General features: G+C 34.8%; 4 protein-coding genes across 4 annotated transcripts; 3 read left to right on the plus strand and 1 right to left on the minus strand.

Annotated features, from left to right (window-relative positions):
* LOC18599803 lies at positions 820-5,838 on the minus strand. Its single transcript, XM_007029935.2, has 10 exons — positions 5,668-5,838; positions 4,642-4,864; positions 4,321-4,478; positions 4,057-4,202; positions 3,529-3,591; positions 3,350-3,442; positions 2,922-3,083; positions 2,149-2,240; positions 1,515-1,684; positions 820-1,402 (listed from the first exon to the last, which is right to left on the minus strand). The coding sequence occupies exons 1-10, from the start codon at positions 5,759-5,761 to the stop codon at positions 1,095-1,097; spliced, it is 1,509 nt and encodes a 502-aa protein (XP_007029997.2). The 5' UTR covers positions 5,762-5,838; the 3' UTR covers positions 820-1,094.
* On the plus strand, positions 8,419-12,942 carry LOC18599804 (probable zinc metalloprotease EGY1, chloroplastic). Its single transcript, XM_007029937.2, has 10 exons — positions 8,419-8,950; positions 9,452-9,916; positions 10,061-10,201; positions 10,413-10,514; positions 11,173-11,384; positions 11,565-11,615; positions 11,701-11,770; positions 12,361-12,429; positions 12,530-12,580; positions 12,670-12,942. Exons 1-10 carry the CDS (start codon positions 8,591-8,593, stop codon positions 12,826-12,828), a joined length of 1,680 nt encoding a protein of 559 aa, XP_007029999.2. The 5' UTR covers positions 8,419-8,590; the 3' UTR covers positions 12,829-12,942.
* On the plus strand, positions 13,918-16,712 carry LOC18599805 (histone-lysine N-methyltransferase SUVR3). Its single transcript, XM_007029941.2, has 2 exons — positions 13,918-14,752; positions 15,736-16,712. Exons 1-2 carry the CDS (start codon positions 14,008-14,010, stop codon positions 16,122-16,124), a joined length of 1,134 nt encoding a protein of 377 aa, XP_007030003.2. The 5' UTR covers positions 13,918-14,007; the 3' UTR covers positions 16,125-16,712.
* LOC18599806 (LOB domain-containing protein 20) lies at positions 17,264-18,952 on the plus strand. Its single transcript, XM_007029943.2, has 2 exons — positions 17,264-17,734; positions 18,544-18,952. The coding sequence occupies exons 1-2, from the start codon at positions 17,351-17,353 to the stop codon at positions 18,868-18,870; spliced, it is 711 nt and encodes a 236-aa protein (XP_007030005.1). The 5' UTR covers positions 17,264-17,350; the 3' UTR covers positions 18,871-18,952.

Below are 19,098 nucleotides of genomic sequence, written 5' to 3' on the forward strand. Positions count from 1 at the left end.
TCTCGGTTTTTACCTTAAAAATATATCTTTTTGGTTTATTGCTTTATCTCATGGTGTGGAGCGAGACGAGACCTGATTGATTCGGAGACCAAGGTAAAAATGGGCCGGAAATACAGTACGGGCCCAGGAGTTGAATGATTTTATAAACAATTTATTTTTTAACTAATAACAAATATATATGTATAATGTATTACCATCTTATCATTCAACAGTAGATTTATTAAATTAAATATCAATTAATAATATTTTTGTCCCTATATGAAGTCAACAATTTTTTTAAAAAATCTGGATTCGTTGAAATTTTTAGATAATATAAATTTGAAAATAAAAATATTAAAATGCGCTTACTCATAGTATCAATTGGACTCAATAACTTTTATCAAGCCTAAATTATATAATTTTCAAAACTTTTAAGTTAGTGATTTATTTATACTTTTATATAGACATTATATTTAGACTGTTATATAGACGTTATCAATTACATTTATATTCGATGTGAAATTAAATATTACGAAATAAAAAATTGAGATAAGAAAAAACCGAAAACACGCTTTTATAACTATAAACAAGGAATCAAAGCCTCAAATAAAAAGATTAATTACAACCTTAATGGTATAGATGCACAAATGAAGCAGAAGAATGAAAGAACAATTTATATGTTCAATTCATTTCTTTTTCCCATTTCCTAAGAAGTAAACCATTCCCATTAGTCTGAATTTTGCCCCTTTCGTTTTCAGGATTTCACATGTACCAGTATCTAGTCGTATTTTTAGGCATAGGATATACCTTATGAAGCTCCAGAAATTTTGCAAATACAGCAGCCGAAAATCTAATTCCAGTTGCAATTAATTAGTCAATGAAACAAATCTGCCCTTTTATCTGCAGCATCTGTACATTATGCAGAAATTAATCTTAACTCATACAAGGATTTCTACCGCCGTCATATTGTTAGAAAATTTTTCAGAAAATCAACATGATGCAACAGAAACAGTATCATTCCTAAAACATTCCCCACAGTTCTTTGTTGCCCTTTAATTTCCTAAGATAACTTTACATTAGTGGTTCAATAGTTAACATTGTTTTCTACTCAGTTGCTACCAACTGAACAATCTGAATCGACTGTTGCTTCCTTCATTGTCCTCATCTGTAGAACTTGTTTTGCTCCCCACTGATTCGTCTGAACTATCACATGGAAGGAGTTTTATCCTGCCAGCATGCTCAGTCATCCAATCAGTGAATTCTGGCGATGCTGCCAACTGTGCCAATGCATGCCGGGTCGATTCCCGACTGAAATCCTCCCATTCTTGCTTTGTGAATTTCTTTCGATATCGCGTCTTGTGAAAGGTTGAATAGTAATCTTGATGATCTATAGCAGCTTCACCAAGTGGTGATGAAACCACACCTGCAACATTAAAAGGAAACAAGTCAAACAAGTCAATCAAATCAATAATATTAACCAAAACATGAAAGAAAAATAAATGCTGCTCCACGAAAAATGCACTAGTATAAAGTACCTTTTACAGGAGAGTTACTCCATACAGGTGAAGTCTTTGGACTATTCCACACCTTCCTATTAGAATCCATTCTTGGACTCCTACTAAAAAATTCAGCACGACCATGCTTTATTGTTCCCTGCCTCGACTGGTGCAGCCAAGGACTCCCGTACCCTGAACGTGGTTGGTGCCTGAATAATCAAAATTCATTATTCAAATAAATCATGGCTATGAATGAAAACTTAGATTTACCACCATTTGTTGAATTTAACAGTCAATTAGACAGTGTGATGCTATAACATTTCAAAACCTTATAGAAGTTGAGTTAATTATGGTAATCTAAACAAAGTAACTGAGTTAATTATGGTAATCTAAATAAAGTAACTGCTTATGTGCATTTCAAGAAAAAGAAAAGGGGAATGCTTATGTACTGCACCACCCACCATGTGAATGTATTGAAGGAGATCCAAACAAACTCAGGGGCAGTCTTAATATATTGGTATGACTATTAATTGAAATGAACAAATTCAACACGATACTGATACTGCACAGCAAAGACATTAACAGCATAGACTAACAAAATCATTGGTCTTCCAGCAGATACATATACATGAAAAACATAAAAAAGGAACCAAACGTGCTATGTTTAACTTACATATGGCCATTCCTTTTTGCTGAAGTGATAAGATAACAGATAGCAGAACAAGAAGCCACTGCCACCATTGCCAGCTGAGTGTCAAGAGTGCTCTGGAAAGAGTATAAGAAGAGTGCAAGACAAAAAAGAAGAAGCATAAGACACCACTGCACCTCAGATTGAAGATACTAATACTGTTCCCTTCTCCAGCTTCACAAATACGATTAGCCAATAATAAATTTTGCATAAAGGACTACTTTGCATCAGTAACAATTTAAACATCAATGACCCTTCACTCTTAAGGGATATTATTTATCTATCTAAGAGACACAGCGAAACCAGCAGATGGCATGCAAGTGCATTTACTTTGGATGTCAGGGCAGGTGAAGAATGGCTGAGCGGATCTAGTTAAAAGTAGCCCATGACAAACACCTAACACATTTAAGCGGGCAAGGCTAAGTCATAGAGGCACACAATGCCAGGTCCATCTCAAAATAAGTGTCCAACCTGAAACCTAAAAGCAGCTAATCAACAATCTAATTATAATTTTTTAGTTCCTATTAAAGGAAAGATTTTCAAAGGGGGATCAGTCAATCAATTTATCCTTCCTTGAGCAATTGCTTGGTTATTACCAACAATACTGTATTTGACATAATTATCGCCAACCCTCTTATAGGTCTTTTCAGAAGCAACCTCCTGCTTTAAAGGAAGTCCCAACTAAAGAGGAGAAAACTTGCTACATAGCCTAGGTTGCACATCAACTAATACAGCCACCACAAGTAGGAGAAGCATACCTGGAAAATAAAAGTAGTTGCAAGGATGCGCATGGCCCATTTTACAAACTGGGCAACACCAACATCAACACTTCCATCTTTTGAGATCACGAATTTCCTTACAATCCAGTACCCCAAAGCAGCTCCTGAAAGGATAATTCCAACCAATACAAATATAGCAACCTGTAACCAAAATAAGCAGAAAGAATTACTTCGTCCACTTTGAAATACCACCATCTTTTTGAAGGAAAAAAGAACAAGTTAACCACAAACAAATTATTAGAGAATAAGAATCACATGCACATAAATAATAAAGTTATTTCTTTCTCCATTTTTTTTTTTTGTGGACAATAAAGGGAGGGAGCCATATTAAACATCTTGTGGTGAAAAACTGAACTCCAATGAGGGGGAAGGATGAAGAACTGATTCAGCTGAATTTAATGACCTACCGGATTATGCATCTCTTCACTCAGCCCAAAATTGACAAGGATTGAATTTACCAACGCAGACAATTGATGTAAAAGAAAAGATCCAGCTCCAAGCTGAAATAAAAATAAAACAGTAAGCTTATCGGCCGCACAAAGTAGATGATATATTAATTAATTAATTAATGAAAAGAAAGACTCACCATTGGTACATATACTGTGAGATAGAAGATATTTTTCCTTCCTGTTGGCAGCAATTTCATTCCCTGCTTGGTAAAATGAAAATCATACACACAGTGAAAAGTCAAAGCTAAGACAGTAAAGGCACTGGTGTAAATTAGAAGTGGTAAATATTTATGGAAATCCATAACTAGTAGTTGCAAGGTCATCCCACCATAGTATGTCAACCAATGAGTATCTGATGAGGAAGCATTAAAGTTGATATTCAAGCAATTCAATTAATGAGCTCTAAGTAAGGAAGTAAACTGATAGACTGCAGCCATAAAGTTGCACAGCACTGGAACAATGATATAGATCCATGTTCTTTAAAATTCATGGAATCAAAATCGGTAGCTTCTTGCAATCAACAGAGTAAGACAAAGTACTTCAAATTTCAAAAAATATATTCTATGATAGCATTGAGATTTAAGAAAAATTAGTCAAAATAAGAAGGAAGATTTAGTTGAAAAGCAACAAAGGCATAAGGAAATTGTGGAAGAAAGCCAATATACCTGAAAGAGAAGGATTATAATGACAAGAAAAATGCCAATAGCCATTGAACTGCTGTAGTAAAAAGGAACCCAACTGCTGACAAATGGTGCCAACAGCAACAACACAAATCCCAAAGCTAGAAAAAAAAGCCGCCATTGCTGAAAGTCTGCAAAAACAGTAAAGAATTAAGGTTAAAACTAAAGTTAAAATTTCAAATAACTAACAATCGCCATCAAAAGAAATATATATTCTTTTAAAAGAAAGGCAAATAAAAAGATTTATACCTTCTTCAACAGCAACTGTGACAGAGCCAGACACTTCGCCGATAAACTTCACATCAATATATCGATCATCATAAGGTGACATGACAGTGTGCCATATCCCCTTTTGCACCGCCTTCCAATCATCATTCTCACACTTGCATAATCCAAGTGAAGCATTCCTGCAAGACTTTGTCAGTCAGGCCCAAAAAGTCACAACAAACTTTTGAAGTATGCTCATGCATCGCCTAGGTGTCTTTTGTACATGTGTGGCAAATAGGAGACAAGACGGATGCAGGAGAAGCAGAAAGCAGATGCAACAGTAGATTGAGAGTCAAGACTTACTGATGAAAGCAAACTTGTATTTTGCTGTGTAATCGTTCTGGTATTAAGACAGATGGAGCCAAAGTAACCCGAAAACAACTGGCATAACTCCCAAGTTTTAACCTTGGCTGACCAGAAACTTGAACTCGATCACATAACAAAACATCTTTGGAACCACGAACAGATGAATGCCCAGAAAGGGGCGTTGGGGTGACATCTAGGGCTGGACTTGCCAAGTCAATGCCTGAAATTTAAAACCCATGATAGGTGAAACCACACAAACAAGCACAGCAAGAGTGCAAGAGAACAAAAACACACACAGCAAGAGTGCAAGAGAACAAAAACACATGAACCATAGCCATACATTATAAATTGCCATCGACTAACCAACATATCCCCATTCCCCGCTCTCAAATTGCTTTATACATTGTCTATATGGCAAAACTATAAGACACATTGATAGGGTTCAGTTTTTTAATTAAATTAATTACAAAGCATCCGCTCATCATTCAATCCAAACATTTATACAAATAGTACTAGAATCCTCCCATACCTATAAGCCCTTCCAACCAAAGTAAACAGCATCCCACATGTGACATGTCTAAACTTAGTAATTTATTTATATTAAAGCTATCGTCTTTCTAGGAAGGCCTAAAGAAACCTGTGGGAAACTGATTCTCACTGATAAGAAATGAGAAAATTAAGTCACTTTTCTCAGAAGCCAAAGAATAGTATAGATAAGTACTCGAAGAGGGTTTTCATTTATCAAAAACCAAACTCTTGGTTTTCTTCTGGTTTCGTATATTTTCTCGGGAATCAAACAAATTGAAGCATTACGATTCAGAAATTCAAACCAAACAATGAAGAACAGCCCGTTTGAAAGATAAAACTGTTCCGAAAATTAAAAAGAAAAAACCAAAACTAAATTCGCTAAACCCTTTTTCCTTTTCCATCATATAATCAGCAACCAAATAGCATGCTACTATCTAAAGTTTGAAATCCCATGAGGAAAATGAAAAAATAAAAAATGAATAAAAAGAAAGATACCTTTGAAGTGGGTGGTCACATGAGAAGCCCGTGCGAGAAATAAGAGAGGGAATAAGAAGAAGAAGAGGAGAAGAGGAGAAGAAAAGGCCACCATCGTCAGTCTCAGCCCCTCCTCCGCCTCTCTTCTCTCTGAGTTAAATGAAAAAGGCAGAAGGGAGCTTGAAAAAGAAGGCGAAAGGAAACTTTAAGAGGAAAGCGCGCTTTGTTTAATACCAACTTCAGCTACGTGTCACGTCCGCGTAGCGTAATTTAACATTAACTCAATACTAATGTTAAGACACGAATTAGACACGTGATTAAATAATTATTCATTTTTTGTATAGATATTTATTTAGTTTTTACAACTACATACCAACAATAACCAGTAATTATGTTTCAGGTAATAAAATAAAACAAATTGCATAGAAAGTTCCAAATAAAACAAAGTTGCATTAAATTTTACAGTCTACAAATCTAGCAAACTTGAAGTTATGTTGGAACACCATAAGATAGAATTATAAAGATTCATTAAAAATTAAATGAGAAGGCAATTACTAAATTAAAGTAGTAATAAAGTTAGGGGTTATGCACTAATGTAATATTTCAACATTCTTCAAACACATATGACATATATAAACCCTTTCTTTGACCTATTGATAAATTAACAAAAAAAGCTAGTAGCATATAAGGTTTTTTTTTTATATATAGAAGGTAGCAGCTTATAACTAATTATTAACAAAATGATAAATAATGTAGATTCCAAAAAAATTAATAATATATTATGAATTTGATCAGTTACTAAAATTAGATTCAAATTTCAATATGTGTTTCAATTTTGAAAGCATCAAAGGAAAGAATAAGTGAGCTATTCTTTAAATTCACAAATTTGAATTGGTTAATTCCTCTAAATGGACTTGGAATGGTTTTAGCTTATAATTAATGTAATTTAAATATATAAGTAATACTTTTATAAAGTTATTCATCTATTAAAAAAATGTAAATGAATTTTTATTAGGAATAATACTAAAAAAAATCTCTAAACTATTTAAGACAATTTAAATAAGTTCTTACTTTTTTATTGTATTTAATTAAGTAATTATATTTTTATTTTTTGATCAAATAACCTCTGATGACTAATGATTTATTAATCATCATTAGTCAAAATACCATCTATCATTTTATATTTATATGACAATGATGTGACATTAACATAGATGGTGAAAATATTATATGAGCATGTTATAATGTCACATTAGTATGATACATTATAATCAATTATGACTTGTGAGTATACCATATGACATTTTGACTAAATTAGTCATTAATCATAAGACCTTAATTAACTCAATAAAAGTATAATGATTTATTTGTAATTTGGTTTGAAAATAAACTACAGAGACTTAATTGAACATAATAAAAGAAAAAAAATTTATTTAAATTTTCGTTTAAAGTTTTTTTAAGTATTACATATTTTTATTATTATATTACGTTCAATCAAGTTTTTATATATATACCTCAAATATTTGACTTATTAATTGATGCATAATATTCCTGCTTAGAGAGCAAAGTTCAAATCCCTCTTTCCCAAATTAAAAAAAAAGTTTTTATAATTTTATTTTGTAACAAATAAGTTTTGTGACTATGATTGATTGACTATCAATGAAAAAAAAATATTACTTGTTATTTTACGTTAATATGAAAAGTGAAAATGTAATGTGGATATATCATTATATCATGTCATCATTCATTAAAATATGTCAATATGTTACATGACGTAAAAATATAAATATTATTTTGACTAACAATATTTATTCAATCATTAGTTATAAAAGTTTATTTAGTCTAAAATAAAAATATAACAAATTGATTAAATGTAATAAAAAAATAAAAATTTATTTAAAAATTTTTAAATAGTTCAAAATTTTTAAATATTATGTATTATATACAAGTCTTTTTACAAAACGAGAATAAGAAAACTACAAAATTACATAGTCTTTAAAAAAGTAAAATACTTCAATTTTTTTATGTTTTAATCGAAATTCTAAATAGATTTATTAGTTTTTGAAATAGGCATTACGTTTTAAAGAAATATCTTCAACTAAATAGATAGATTTAGTTGTTAATTAATTGTTAGTATTTTTATTAATTTGATGACGTGATAATATTAAAATAATAAATTTATTTTTTATTAATTTTAATTTTTTTTATTAATTTTAAAAAATAGGTGCTCCTTGAGGAAGTGCTCCTAGGTGCTATTTTTTTATTTTTTAAAATAAAATTTAAATTAAAAATAAAAAAATATTTTAAATTTTTCATAAATTTTATTAATTGTATTTACATTTTTGGAATGGAGAATATTTTTTAAAATTTAATAGACCTGTTTGAAATTTTAATTAAAATTTAAAAATTTAGAGTATTTTACCTTTTTTAAAATCATCATCAATTCTCAAATTTTATTAATTATTTTATTAAAAGAAAGAGATTTAAATTTTGAATTCGACGTTAGCCAAATGTTCATTATCTAATGAAAATTAAAAATATAATGGGTTTAAATCAATCAAATTTCATTAATTCTTTATTAGGAAGTAATCAACATTAATCTTCAGAGAAAAGGAATTAATCAACATTGCATTTAAAATGTAATTGACGTGAAACTATAAAAAAAAAAATCCTGCAGTTGGATAAATTAACCAGGACCCACATATCCAGGTGGAAAAATAAACTAGGACAAGCCGTCAAACTAGCAAAGATCAAAATCCAATTAAGGAAACAAAAAACAAAAAAGCACAAAAAGATATTTCTTATTGAATATCCAGCGACGAAGAAGATAAAACATTGAGCTCAACTCTCTGTTCAAAACCCAGAAAAAATAAAAAAATTCGAACCTTTTTCTTTTTCATTTTTCAATTTTTTACAAGTAACTTGCTTGGAGGTTTTGGATTGGATGGGAACTCTCACGAGCTGTAGTTTTAGCGCGGTGAATTTCCGCTCCAGTTCCAGTTCAATCTTCCGCGAAAGAGTTCGCGTCGAAGTTTTCGAGTCGAGGAAAGTGAAGAGGAATTTGTGTCTTTTGTTTACAGGAATAATTTCCAAGGAAGTTTCACAGGAAAAGTTTTTCAAAATCAGATGTTTTAGCGGCGGTAATAATGATGACGGTGATTACACCAATAATGATGGAGACGTTAAGGAGAATAATTCTTCTTCATCTAAAGAATCCATCGTCACGACGGCGTCGCCGACAGGAGAAACAGCGCCGGAGGAGAGGAGCATCGGCAATGACCCGCCTCCGTCTGTTTCCTCAAGGGTACGGTGTTTTGCTTCTTTTTTATTGTTGCATTTATTAGTGATATTTTAATAGTTAAATTTTAAAGGCATAAATTTAGTTGCCATTTTGGGCGAAAATTAGTTAAAAAATAAGTGCAAAAAATTGTTTTAGGAAAAAGAAAGAAAAGGAGAGAAATGTTCATAGAAAAATTAAATTATCATGGCAAACCAAATGCCTGATTTTACTGTTATATAGAACAATTATGTTAGAATTGCTGCTGCGTCTTTGCCATCTATTCATTTTTAATTGATTCTTTTCAACAACTTTTAGGGAGCAAAAAACTAATTTTAAAAAGCAAGTAATATTTTGTAAGTAGCAACCAAGTGAAGCTTTCTTTAATATGAACGAATATATGTAGCTAAATTTTGTACATAATAATGGGATGAGTGAAGAGAGTGAATGTTTGTGAGAATAGTGCGTGTTTGTAAGATATGCAATGACATTTATGATTCTAATATATCAATGCTTTCCTTTTTTCAGCCACCAAATATAGCTCCTCTTGGATCAGGCTACAGTGATTTCCAAATTGATTCTTTTAAATTGATGGAGCTTCTTGGACCTGAGAAAGTTGACCCTTCTGATGTAAAGCTCATTAAGGACAAGCTTTTTGGCTATTCAACATTTTGGGTAACTAAAGAAGAGTCATTTGGAGACCTTGGTGAGGGCATCCTTTTTCTGGGAAATATAAGAGGAAAAAGAGAAGATGTGTTTACCAAACTCCAGACTCAATTGGCTGAGATTATGGGTGATAAATACAATCTTTACATGGTTGAGGAGCCTGATTCAGAAGCACCGGACCCACGTGGTGGGCCACGTGTTAGCTTTGGTTTATTGAGGAAAGAGGTTTCTGAACCTGGGCCAACTACCCTTTGGCAATATGTGATAGCTCTTTTGCTGTTCCTCCTGACTATAGGTTCCAGTGTGGAGTTAGGTATTGCATCTCAGGTATTTCATTTTCGTAGAAACACTTTGACATTGATGCATTGATCTATAGAATATAGAAGAAGTTATATTTTCTGCATTTTTCTGGATATACCATCTTTGTCAATCTGGATATCAGATATTGATAGTGTGCAATCTGCTTTACAGATAAACCGACTTCCTCCAGAGATTGCGAAATACTTTACAGATCCAAATGCTATTGAACCACCAGATATGGAACTACTATACCCATTTGTGGAGTCAGCATTGCCCCTAGCATATGGTGTTTTGGGGGTTCTTTTATTTCATGTATGCGTATCCATGCTTTTTGATGGTTTCCAGAGCCAGTTTCCCTTTCCAGTTTTAGATTTGCAATTTGTCAATTATTAATCAGTTTTGTGTCTGATATATTTTATAAAAATTGTATGCCTATATGTAACATCACCAAACTCGATCTATTTTAGCATTTACAATGCACTTATGTTTGACTTTTCTATTTCATGAATTTTGTTGCCTGCAGGAAGTTGGGCACTTTCTGGCTGCTTTTCCAAAGAAAGTAAAACTAAGCATTCCTTTCTTCATTCCAAACATTACTCTTGGAAGTTTCGGGGCAATTACTCAGGTGAGTGTGACTTATTTCCTGTATGGCAACTCAAGGTAGAATGCTATGTCTGATTAACTTTAAATATTTTCTGTCTTCACGAGGTGCACTTGTTCAACCATCTGATGGTTCCCTTCTTGTATAAATAGGATATTCAAGCCACAAGACGCACAAACTTAATTTGTAGCTGTATGGGCTACATTGAGAATTGAGCAAGAAATTCATAATTCCAATGTCCCACTAACTTGAAGCCTTTGTTTCATGTGGTGTAAACTGTCCTTATATGATCAGTAGTGATAGATGTGTAGTTGTTATGGTTTCTTAAGTTAAGCATATTGTCTTGAGATTCATCTTTGGATGATTCAAAATATCTCTCTCAACAAACTTCATTCTTGTCACTGTCCCTCTTACCCCCTCTTCTCCTCCTTAGGGTCAAAATGACCTTGTCTTTGTTTCCTGAAATATAATATCTTATTTACATTTCAGGCACAGCATAGATATTATATTCTTGACTGTCAAATATTTTCCTTGACCCTTTCTTCAGTTATTTTCGGCTTTATCTCTCTATATCTGTTTTCTTGGCTTGACTTGATACAAGGAATGAGGAATATCCAACTGAAATATTTTATCTTTTCAAGTGCTATCTCTGAAGGTGTTCCTCAACTCTTACTTCCTGCAGTTCAAATCTATTCTTCCTGATCGGAGTACAAAAGTTGATATTTCCCTTGCGGGCCCATTTGCTGGTGCTGCACTGTCCTTTTCCATGTTTGCTGTTGGTCTGTTGCTTTCATCAAATCCTGATGCTGCTGGGGACTTGGTGCAGGTTCCTAGTATGCTGTTTCAGGGTTCGTTGCTTCTTGGGCTCATCAGTAGAGCGACTCTTGGTTATGCGTATGTCCTTTTGCTTCAACAGCTTTAAATGCATGAGCTTTGATGAAATCCAAGGAGCCAATGATGTTGTTTTCCACTATTCCTCTTGGATGAATCTAAAAGATGTAGCATGTGAGGTCATTGAGATCTTATTTTTGTGATGAAAATATTTAATGGACAAATTACGTTGTCAATGTGCAGGGCAATGCATGCTGCAACAGTATCGATTCATCCTCTTGTGATTGCAGGATGGTAGGGTTTAATTCCTGATTATCTTCTTACCTTAAATCTTAGTCTGGATTTCTCGATATGCTTACTATACAAGTTATCATTGCAGGTGTGGCTTAACCACAACAGCTTTTAATATGCTTCCTGTGGGATGTCTTGATGGTGGCAGGGCTGTGCAGGTACCCTATTCTCTCTATCTTAGAGCTGCAGAATTATTATTCTTTTTTCTCCCTTACTTTTGCATCATACTGATTAGAGAGAACGGAAGAATTAGCGTCTTCAAGTCATTAGCCTTTTCTCTTCTGTGCATCCTCAAGCTTTGATGATATCTTGGGATAATCATACCATTACCAGGGTAGGTTGGTAGAGAGAATATAGATAATAGGGTCAAATCAGGGATAGGGATAGAGGAAATTTAGATTGAAGTATAAGAAACAGGGGAAACAAAATATATAATTTATGGGGCGGTAAGCCTCCTGCCACTTCTATAAAGAAATTATCCTTTCATAGCCTAAAGGGAAAATGTATGTCAACAACTCTTCTTTTCTTTTAATGCTCTAATAGTTGAGTATTTCTATTATTTGTCATAAAGGCCAATTGCTAATACGCATATTGTTCTGACATGTATAGGTACTCTAATTAGACTGTTATTTACGCTCCAAGTGTTATAAACAAATTGAGATATGGCAACTTTAATTTGATCATGCATGAATTAGCTTTAATTATCTCATTCTATGTCCAAGATTTATGATAGACACATTTTTTTCAGGGTGCTTTCGGAAAAGGTGCATTGGTTGGGTTTGGTCTGACAACTTACACACTGCTTGGATTAGGAGTGGTATGTGCCTACTAGTTAGAGTCATCCTGGACCGTGCATTATAAACCAATTACCTCTATCTTTTGTATGATGCAGCTACTCTCTTCTATCTTATTTGCAGATTGGAGGACCTTTATCACTTCCTTGGGGGCTCTATGTGCTGATATGTCAGGTATGCCAATCAAAACTTAGTAAAAGAATTTAAAAAGTACAATCAAAAATCATCTTTCTGATCATTTTACTTTAATCACAATCGCTCAGAGGACTCCAGAAAAATCCTGCTTAAATGATGTAACTGAGGTCGGAACGTGGAGGAAAACGGCAGTTACAGTAGCTATTTTCCTTGTTGTATTGACGCTGCTTCCTATATGGGATGAGCTAGCTGAAGAGCTAGGTATAGGCCTTGTAAACACATTTTGATATATGTTACTATTATGTAGGATATTGAGATAGAAATTTTAGTAAAGCCAATTTTGATATAAAGCCATATGAAATTCAAATAATAGCCAAAGCAAGTCATGTTTTCAATTTGTATCTGTTCTTGTACATCATTCTCCTTATTGTTTTGCCTTTTCTTGGTTGCCTCGTTCATCATTTTCTCTTCATTGTTCATAATTTTTGGTTCCAGATTCATTGGAGTATTAAACCTTTAAATTGGTCTAACATCTCCTCAACAGGATTTCTTTCGTTCTCTTTCATGGTAATTGTCGTCTATTAGATATGAATGCTTGGCAATTGATTGGCATCGGCAGTGATTCGTTTGAAGGATCATTCATAATCATAAGCAACAATGCAAATTCAATAGCAAGTTTTGAAAGAAAAAGAAAATTGAGGCCGAAACAACAAATTCAATTGTAACCATTTTCTGCCATGGCGGACCCCTCGAGAACTAGCAATCATCCCCCTCACCATCACCAACTCGCCGGTCCCATCACTCTCCATCGCTCCCCCGACGCTTCCAGATCCATTACAAGCCTTTCCATCCCATTTCACGACACAGTGGATCAGTACGCTTTTGCCTACTTCATCTGCACTCCCTTTTTAAAAAAATCATTATGTCTCCTTCTTTTCCTTATTTGAAGCGCCAAATATTGCCGGCTCGAAGTAAGTTTGGTGTTTGTTTAATTTGAACTTTAGAGCAATCACAATGTCCATTTTTCTTTGTAACGTTCATGCATACTGAGCAGCAAAAATAATTGATTTTAATAGTTTTAGATATTATTACAAAAATCATAATTATTATAAAATATGATTATTTTTAATAGTTTTAAGTATTATTACAAAAAATACAATTTTAGTAATCTCACATAGTTTTAAAATTTAAATAATAAGTATCCAAATATTATTCATTATTTTAAAGGACAAAATTTAAAATTTTATATTAAAAAACATGTAAGTGTACTAAATTTTTTAAAAATTTTAATCAATACTTTATCTTATGTATCAAACATTATAATATATTATTTTTTCATCAATAATTTTGACGTCGAAACAACAAATCCAAATGTAATCATTTCTTTTAGCCCAAACTCATCCCATAATTAGCAGCTCTAACGTTCTAAACCGAAACAAACCAAACCAGATCACTCTCCGGTCTCCATGTTGCCGCCTCCGCCCAAAAAATCGCACCTAAACGAACTAGCCCCAAAAAGCCAAGGCTTGAACCACCCATTGTTTCAATGCGCAGTCCTGATCCTTCCATGGCTGAACCCTCAAGAACTGGCTACCATCTCCTTCACCTGCAAAACCCTTCACCAACTCGCCCTTTCCGTCACTCTCCACCGCTCCCTCGACGCTTCCAGATCCTTTGAAAACCTTCCTATCCCATTTCACAACACAGTCGATCAATACCCATATGCCTACTTCATCTACACCCCTTCTCAAATCATCCCCTCTCCTTCTTTTCCTTATTTACAGCGTCAATCTTGGGGACCCAACAACTTACTGAGTCAACTCGGTCCCAACTCGTCGCAAGGTCAGGCTCTTTCCGGGTCGAGCTCTTCGGATGCTGAAATGGGTTGTGCTTATTTTCAACGGAGTCGAGTGGCTGATGATTCGATGTGGGTGAGTGTGGTGGGCGAGTCGGCGTGCGTGTGTGAGAGGTGTTTAAAGGTGACTGAAGATAATGTGATTGGATGTCCGTGCATGGAGTTGGAGGGGGCCGAGTGGATGGGGATACTGAGTGAGTGTGGACCGAGTTGCCGATGCGGGTTGGAGTGTGGGAATCGGCCGAGTCAGAGAGGGATACGAGTTCAGTTGAAGATTGTGAAAGATGTAAGAAAAGGTTGGAGCTTATATGCTGCTCAATGGATTCAGCGGGGGCAATTCGTCTGTGAGTATGCAGGTACCTAATTTGAAAGTTTAGCCTTTTTTTTTTTCCTTCAGTTACATATATTTTTACCCCAAAATAAATTTTTTAATATGAAAGGTTGTGATGATTTACTGTTTTAGTATCTTTCTCTCAGTTAAATTTAGTTGCTTTGTCAGAAGAGTGTCACTTGTATGTGTTTTTTTGGGTAAATTGATGATTCTTAAAAGATGGCTCTGTTTTTAAGAATAGAAGCATGAGTTTGGTCAGGGCTTAATGCCAGGGAAATCCTTGAACATTACAAGAAAACAATATGATGACTTGTAGAAAGCATAGAAATTTTGAAGTTTGAATATATGTATGCACATAATATAAAGACAGCACCATCACAAATTAATAATGCAGGCTACATGATATAATATTCTCCTCCAGCAATGCAGCTAGCTTTCTGTTTCTCCCCCTTTTTGCCCCACGCTATTTTGCTTCATGTCACCAATGTGTAACAACTTGCTATCTTTAGCAAAGTTGGGGTTGTTAATTCTTACTGATCAGGCTGATGGTTTGCCTTGTATCATACTATCATCCCCATTTCTGCTTCCTGGTTGTTGCCGTTTGCACCTTCTTGCTTTCTGGTTCTTACTGTCATACGACCTTAATCTTTCTATGCTCTGCTAAACAGAAAGCCATGTTAGTGTTATTGGATTAATATTGGTGCTGAATTTTTACATGATTCAGAAAGCTGTTGCAAACCTAACTGGAGACAACATGCTGAGGCTTTAATTGTAATTGTTTCTTCACCTCCTCTTCATCGTCTCTCTTTAGTTTTGTTCTTTGTGCACATCATTCAGTGTCCTCAAAGCATTTAGAAGAACAAGCTATCTAGAAAAATTTTCTGCGAGAAATATTTTGGATGGAAGTAATTGTGTCTGTTATTCCTCAGTTATGCACAGCTGGTACATGATTTGTATCTTTGGAGATCAGTCCTTAAATGCTGTTCTCTTTGCAATTTGGTTGGATAGGTGAGCTTTTAACAACCAAAGAAGCTAGGAGGAGGCAACAAATCTATGATGAACTTGCTTCAGGCGGCCACTTTTCTTCCGCTCTTCTAGTTGTGAGAGAACATCTTCCATCGGGGAAGGCATGCTTAAGGATTAATATAGATGCCACAAGAGTCGGAAATGTTGCTCGCTTCATTAACCATTCTTGTGATGGTGGTAATCTATCCACAGTACTTGTGAGAAGCTCAGGAGCTTTGTTGCCTCGTCTTTGTTTCTTTGCTTCAAAAGACATAAATGAAGATGAGGAGCTCACTTTTAGCTATGGGGAAATTAGAGTTAAGCCTAAGGGCTTGCAATGTTTCTGTGGAAGCTCTTGTTGTCTTGGAACTTTACCTTCAGAACATACTTGAAAGCACCCAAGCTGTCATTAACAGAAAGCATTGCTGCACAATTGACTGGTGATGTTCACAAAAGGTATATTGATTGTCTAAATGTATAGCTATGCCCAATTGATGGGCTAATCTTCTGCTGTGTCTTTCCAAGAGAACCATGCTAGAGCCTTTGCTTTTTGACAGTACAAGGAGAGCACCAGGACTTTTAACTTTTGAATGTTTAAGAATTCTTTACTCAAAACTCTAATCCCTCAGTGAACGCAAAATTGAAGTTCATCCTTTTGACAGCATAAATTACCTAGCTTGCTAATTGTACTTGAATAGCAACAACTTGTGATCTTTTTCTCTATCTGTTAACTGTTAACAATTTTGTAAAATTTCGTTTGTCTCAGAAAATCTACTCTGTCCTGCTCTCTTACTCTTCTTTTCTTTTCTCAAATACAGCTAGAGAATGTCTGTTCTAAGATGTCATTTGTTGTAGCTTGGTTGGCTTGGCATGGTACAAGTTCAGTGGGAAAAACTATTCTCAGTTCCATTTTTGTATTACTCAGACATAGGAGTCTTTCTTTTTGTTCTGTAACGAGTATTAGAAGAATTATTACTAAATCTAGTAATGAAAATGAAGCTGAAGAACGCAAATAAGATGTTGCAATTTCCTCTTATATAAATCGTTACTACAAGAAAGGACTAAAGGCTGAAACTTCACAGCTTGGAACTTCACTCATGGCATGACATCCTTGCAAGTTTGGTAGCAAGCTACTAATCCCACACGCCACGGGCAGCACAAATCTTGTGCCCTCCCATAAAGACAACCCTCCTCGACTCTTACAAATGAACTTCTCATTACTTTCTTTTACCATTTTTATATAATCCCCATATCTAACACCTTCATTAAACTACTAATTTAACCATGACCCAACTCCCAGCTCAAACAAAGCCACTCCCTTTGCACGTGCCCCTCACACCACCCAGCCTCTTCCCATTTCACTACCCCTCCACCAACCATAACGCCCCTGCTCTCTTTCTGTATTTAGTTTTTATATTATAAAGTGTTTTATATTTGAAAAAAGACAAAAGAAAAAGAAAGACAGAAAAGGAAGCTTACCACAGTTCTCTTGGCAACCCCATTCACGAGACAAACGTGCCCTCCTCAACATTTTTTCTCACATATAAGCAACCAAACTCACCACCTTTCTCATTTGCGCTCTCTTTTTAACCCCAACCCTAACACTAACATCCCTCAAATGGCCGAGCCACAATGCCATGGCATGTCTGAAACTCGTAGGAAGGGCACCAGCAAGCATGCGACCATGCTGGTCGAGGCTGATGAGCCGGTGGTGGCGGCACCTGCCCCAGTCCCAGCAGCACCATGTGGGGCATGCAAGTTCTTGAGGAGGAAGTGTATTAGTGGGTGCATATTTGCACCCCACTTTGGCTCAGACCAGGGTGCAGCCAGGTTTGCTGCCGTGCACAAGGTGTTCGGAGCTAGTAACGTGTCGAAGCTCTTGCTTCACATTCCGGTGAACCGGAGACACGATGCTGTGGTCACGATATCGTATGAAGCTCAGGCCAGGCTATCGGACCCGGTTTATGGTTGTGTCTCAACCATACTTTCTTTACAACAACAGGTTAATCTACACATGCATTACCATAGTAATTAGTTTCTTCCTCTTTGTTGGTTTTTTCAATGGAAGCCAATTAAATCTTTAGAATTTAAACAAAAATATCAAGGGAAAAAGACAGGAGAAGATGATTGTTTTCAGGAAAAAGTTTGCAAAATGATGTTGGCTAAGTTGTTTTCTTGCTATACCTACATCTTCTTTTGAGTTGCATACTGTTTGAAAAGGAACCAATGGACCCTGCGCCTTCACGTTTTTCTCATTCTATTAGCATTATGCTGGACCAAATTAAAGGTCATAATTATTAAACAAATGAAATTAATCTACTTTTTTTCTTTATTTGGGAAGAGAATTTCAGCGATAAAAAGTCATGCACTAATTGTTGAGTTAATTATTAAGACCTTGTAATTACTTACCTTACAAGAAAGTATAGTCACATATATTGAATTTAATGCTTACATATAGACTAGGCAATATGAATTTAATATTGAAACAAGACAAGAGTTGCTCTCTGCACAGTTTTTTGTCATAAAAGTGAAAATCATATTATGATCTTCCTTAAATTATAAGGAAAATTTTGTTATTCACAGCAAGATATTAAGTTATTTGTGCTTTAATTATCGTTAGCTAGGTTAATGTTTAAGTTTTCTTTACCAACTATAAGATCAACACCAAAAGATTGTTCCAATGATTTCTTAGTAAAAAAGTGCTAATCTGACCAAAAATTTGCTAAAATATTCTTTATGATTGCTAAAAGTAATTCATATATATTCTATTTGCTTATAGTTGATAGAAAATCATTGTGATGCTTTTTGCAGGTAGCTTCTCTACAAGCTGAGCTAGCAATGGTGCAAAACCAACTGATTAACAGTCGATTTGCCATGGCAAATGCCCTCCAAAGCTCCCAGCAACAGCAGCAGCAACAGCAACAGCATATTGGATTGCTGCAGCCAGCATACTCAAACAACTCCTCAGCTTCCAATAGCCTCATCCACATGAGCAACTTCACCTCCAGTTTTGACCTCGTGGCTGAAACTGCACCATCCTCTCAAAGCCTGGACCGTCTCGATCAGCTCTCCAGGCCATGCCATGACGACGAAGATGATGAAGAAGAGAGCCGGATTCCGGCCATTTTCCGCCAATGAACTTATTCACCGAAGATAAACTTTAGGATTTTTTTTGTCTTTCCTTTTTCATTTCCATTATAAAATTAATAAAACTTTTATATATATAGAGAATACATATGTGCCATGCCCATGCAGTGCTCCTCAGGACGTTATATGCAAAACCATTTCTATTCGTATATTATCATTCCCAAAAGCATAACATAAACATATATACCAAGGTTTATATGAGATATTAATATAGGTGAA

This window comes from Theobroma cacao, chromosome 5 (assembly GCF_000208745.1).
Source record: "Theobroma cacao cultivar B97-61/B2 chromosome 5, Criollo_cocoa_genome_V2, whole genome shotgun sequence".
In the NCBI taxonomy this organism is placed as follows: Eukaryota; Viridiplantae; Streptophyta; class Magnoliopsida; order Malvales; family Malvaceae; genus Theobroma; species Theobroma cacao.

Bases quoted from the DNA above. Each gene is read 5' to 3' on its own strand.
- LOC18599803 (XM_007029935.2), bottom strand. From the start codon at position 5,761: ATGGTGGCCTTTTCTTCTCCTCTTCTCCTCTTCTTCTTCTTATTCCCT. The intron at 4,865-5,667 runs GTATCTTTCTTT...TTTAAATTTCAG, and splicing joins TGTGACCACCCACTTCAAAG to GCATTGACTTGGCAAGTCCA. The intron at 2,241-2,921 runs GTATGCTTCTCC...TACTCTTTCCAG, and splicing joins CAACTACTTTTATTTTCCAG to AGCACTCTTGACACTCAGCT.
- LOC18599804 (XM_007029937.2), top strand. From the start codon at position 8,591: ATGGGAACTCTCACGAGCTGTAGTTTTAGCGCGGTGAATTTCCGCTCC. The intron at 9,917-10,060 runs GTATTTCATTTT...TCTGCTTTACAG, and splicing joins AGTTAGGTATTGCATCTCAG to ATAAACCGACTTCCTCCAGA. The intron at 12,430-12,529 runs GTATGTGCCTAC...TCTTATTTGCAG, and splicing joins CACTGCTTGGATTAGGAGTG to ATTGGAGGACCTTTATCACT.
- LOC18599805 (XM_007029941.2), top strand. From the start codon at position 14,008: ATGTTGCCGCCTCCGCCCAAAAAATCGCACCTAAACGAACTAGCCCCA. The intron at 14,753-15,735 runs GTACCTAATTTG...TTGGTTGGATAG, and splicing joins ATTCGTCTGTGAGTATGCAG to GTGAGCTTTTAACAACCAAA.
- LOC18599806 (XM_007029943.2), top strand. From the start codon at position 17,351: ATGGCCGAGCCACAATGCCATGGCATGTCTGAAACTCGTAGGAAGGGC. The intron at 17,735-18,543 runs GTTAATCTACAC...TGCTTTTTGCAG, and splicing joins TACTTTCTTTACAACAACAG to GTAGCTTCTCTACAAGCTGA.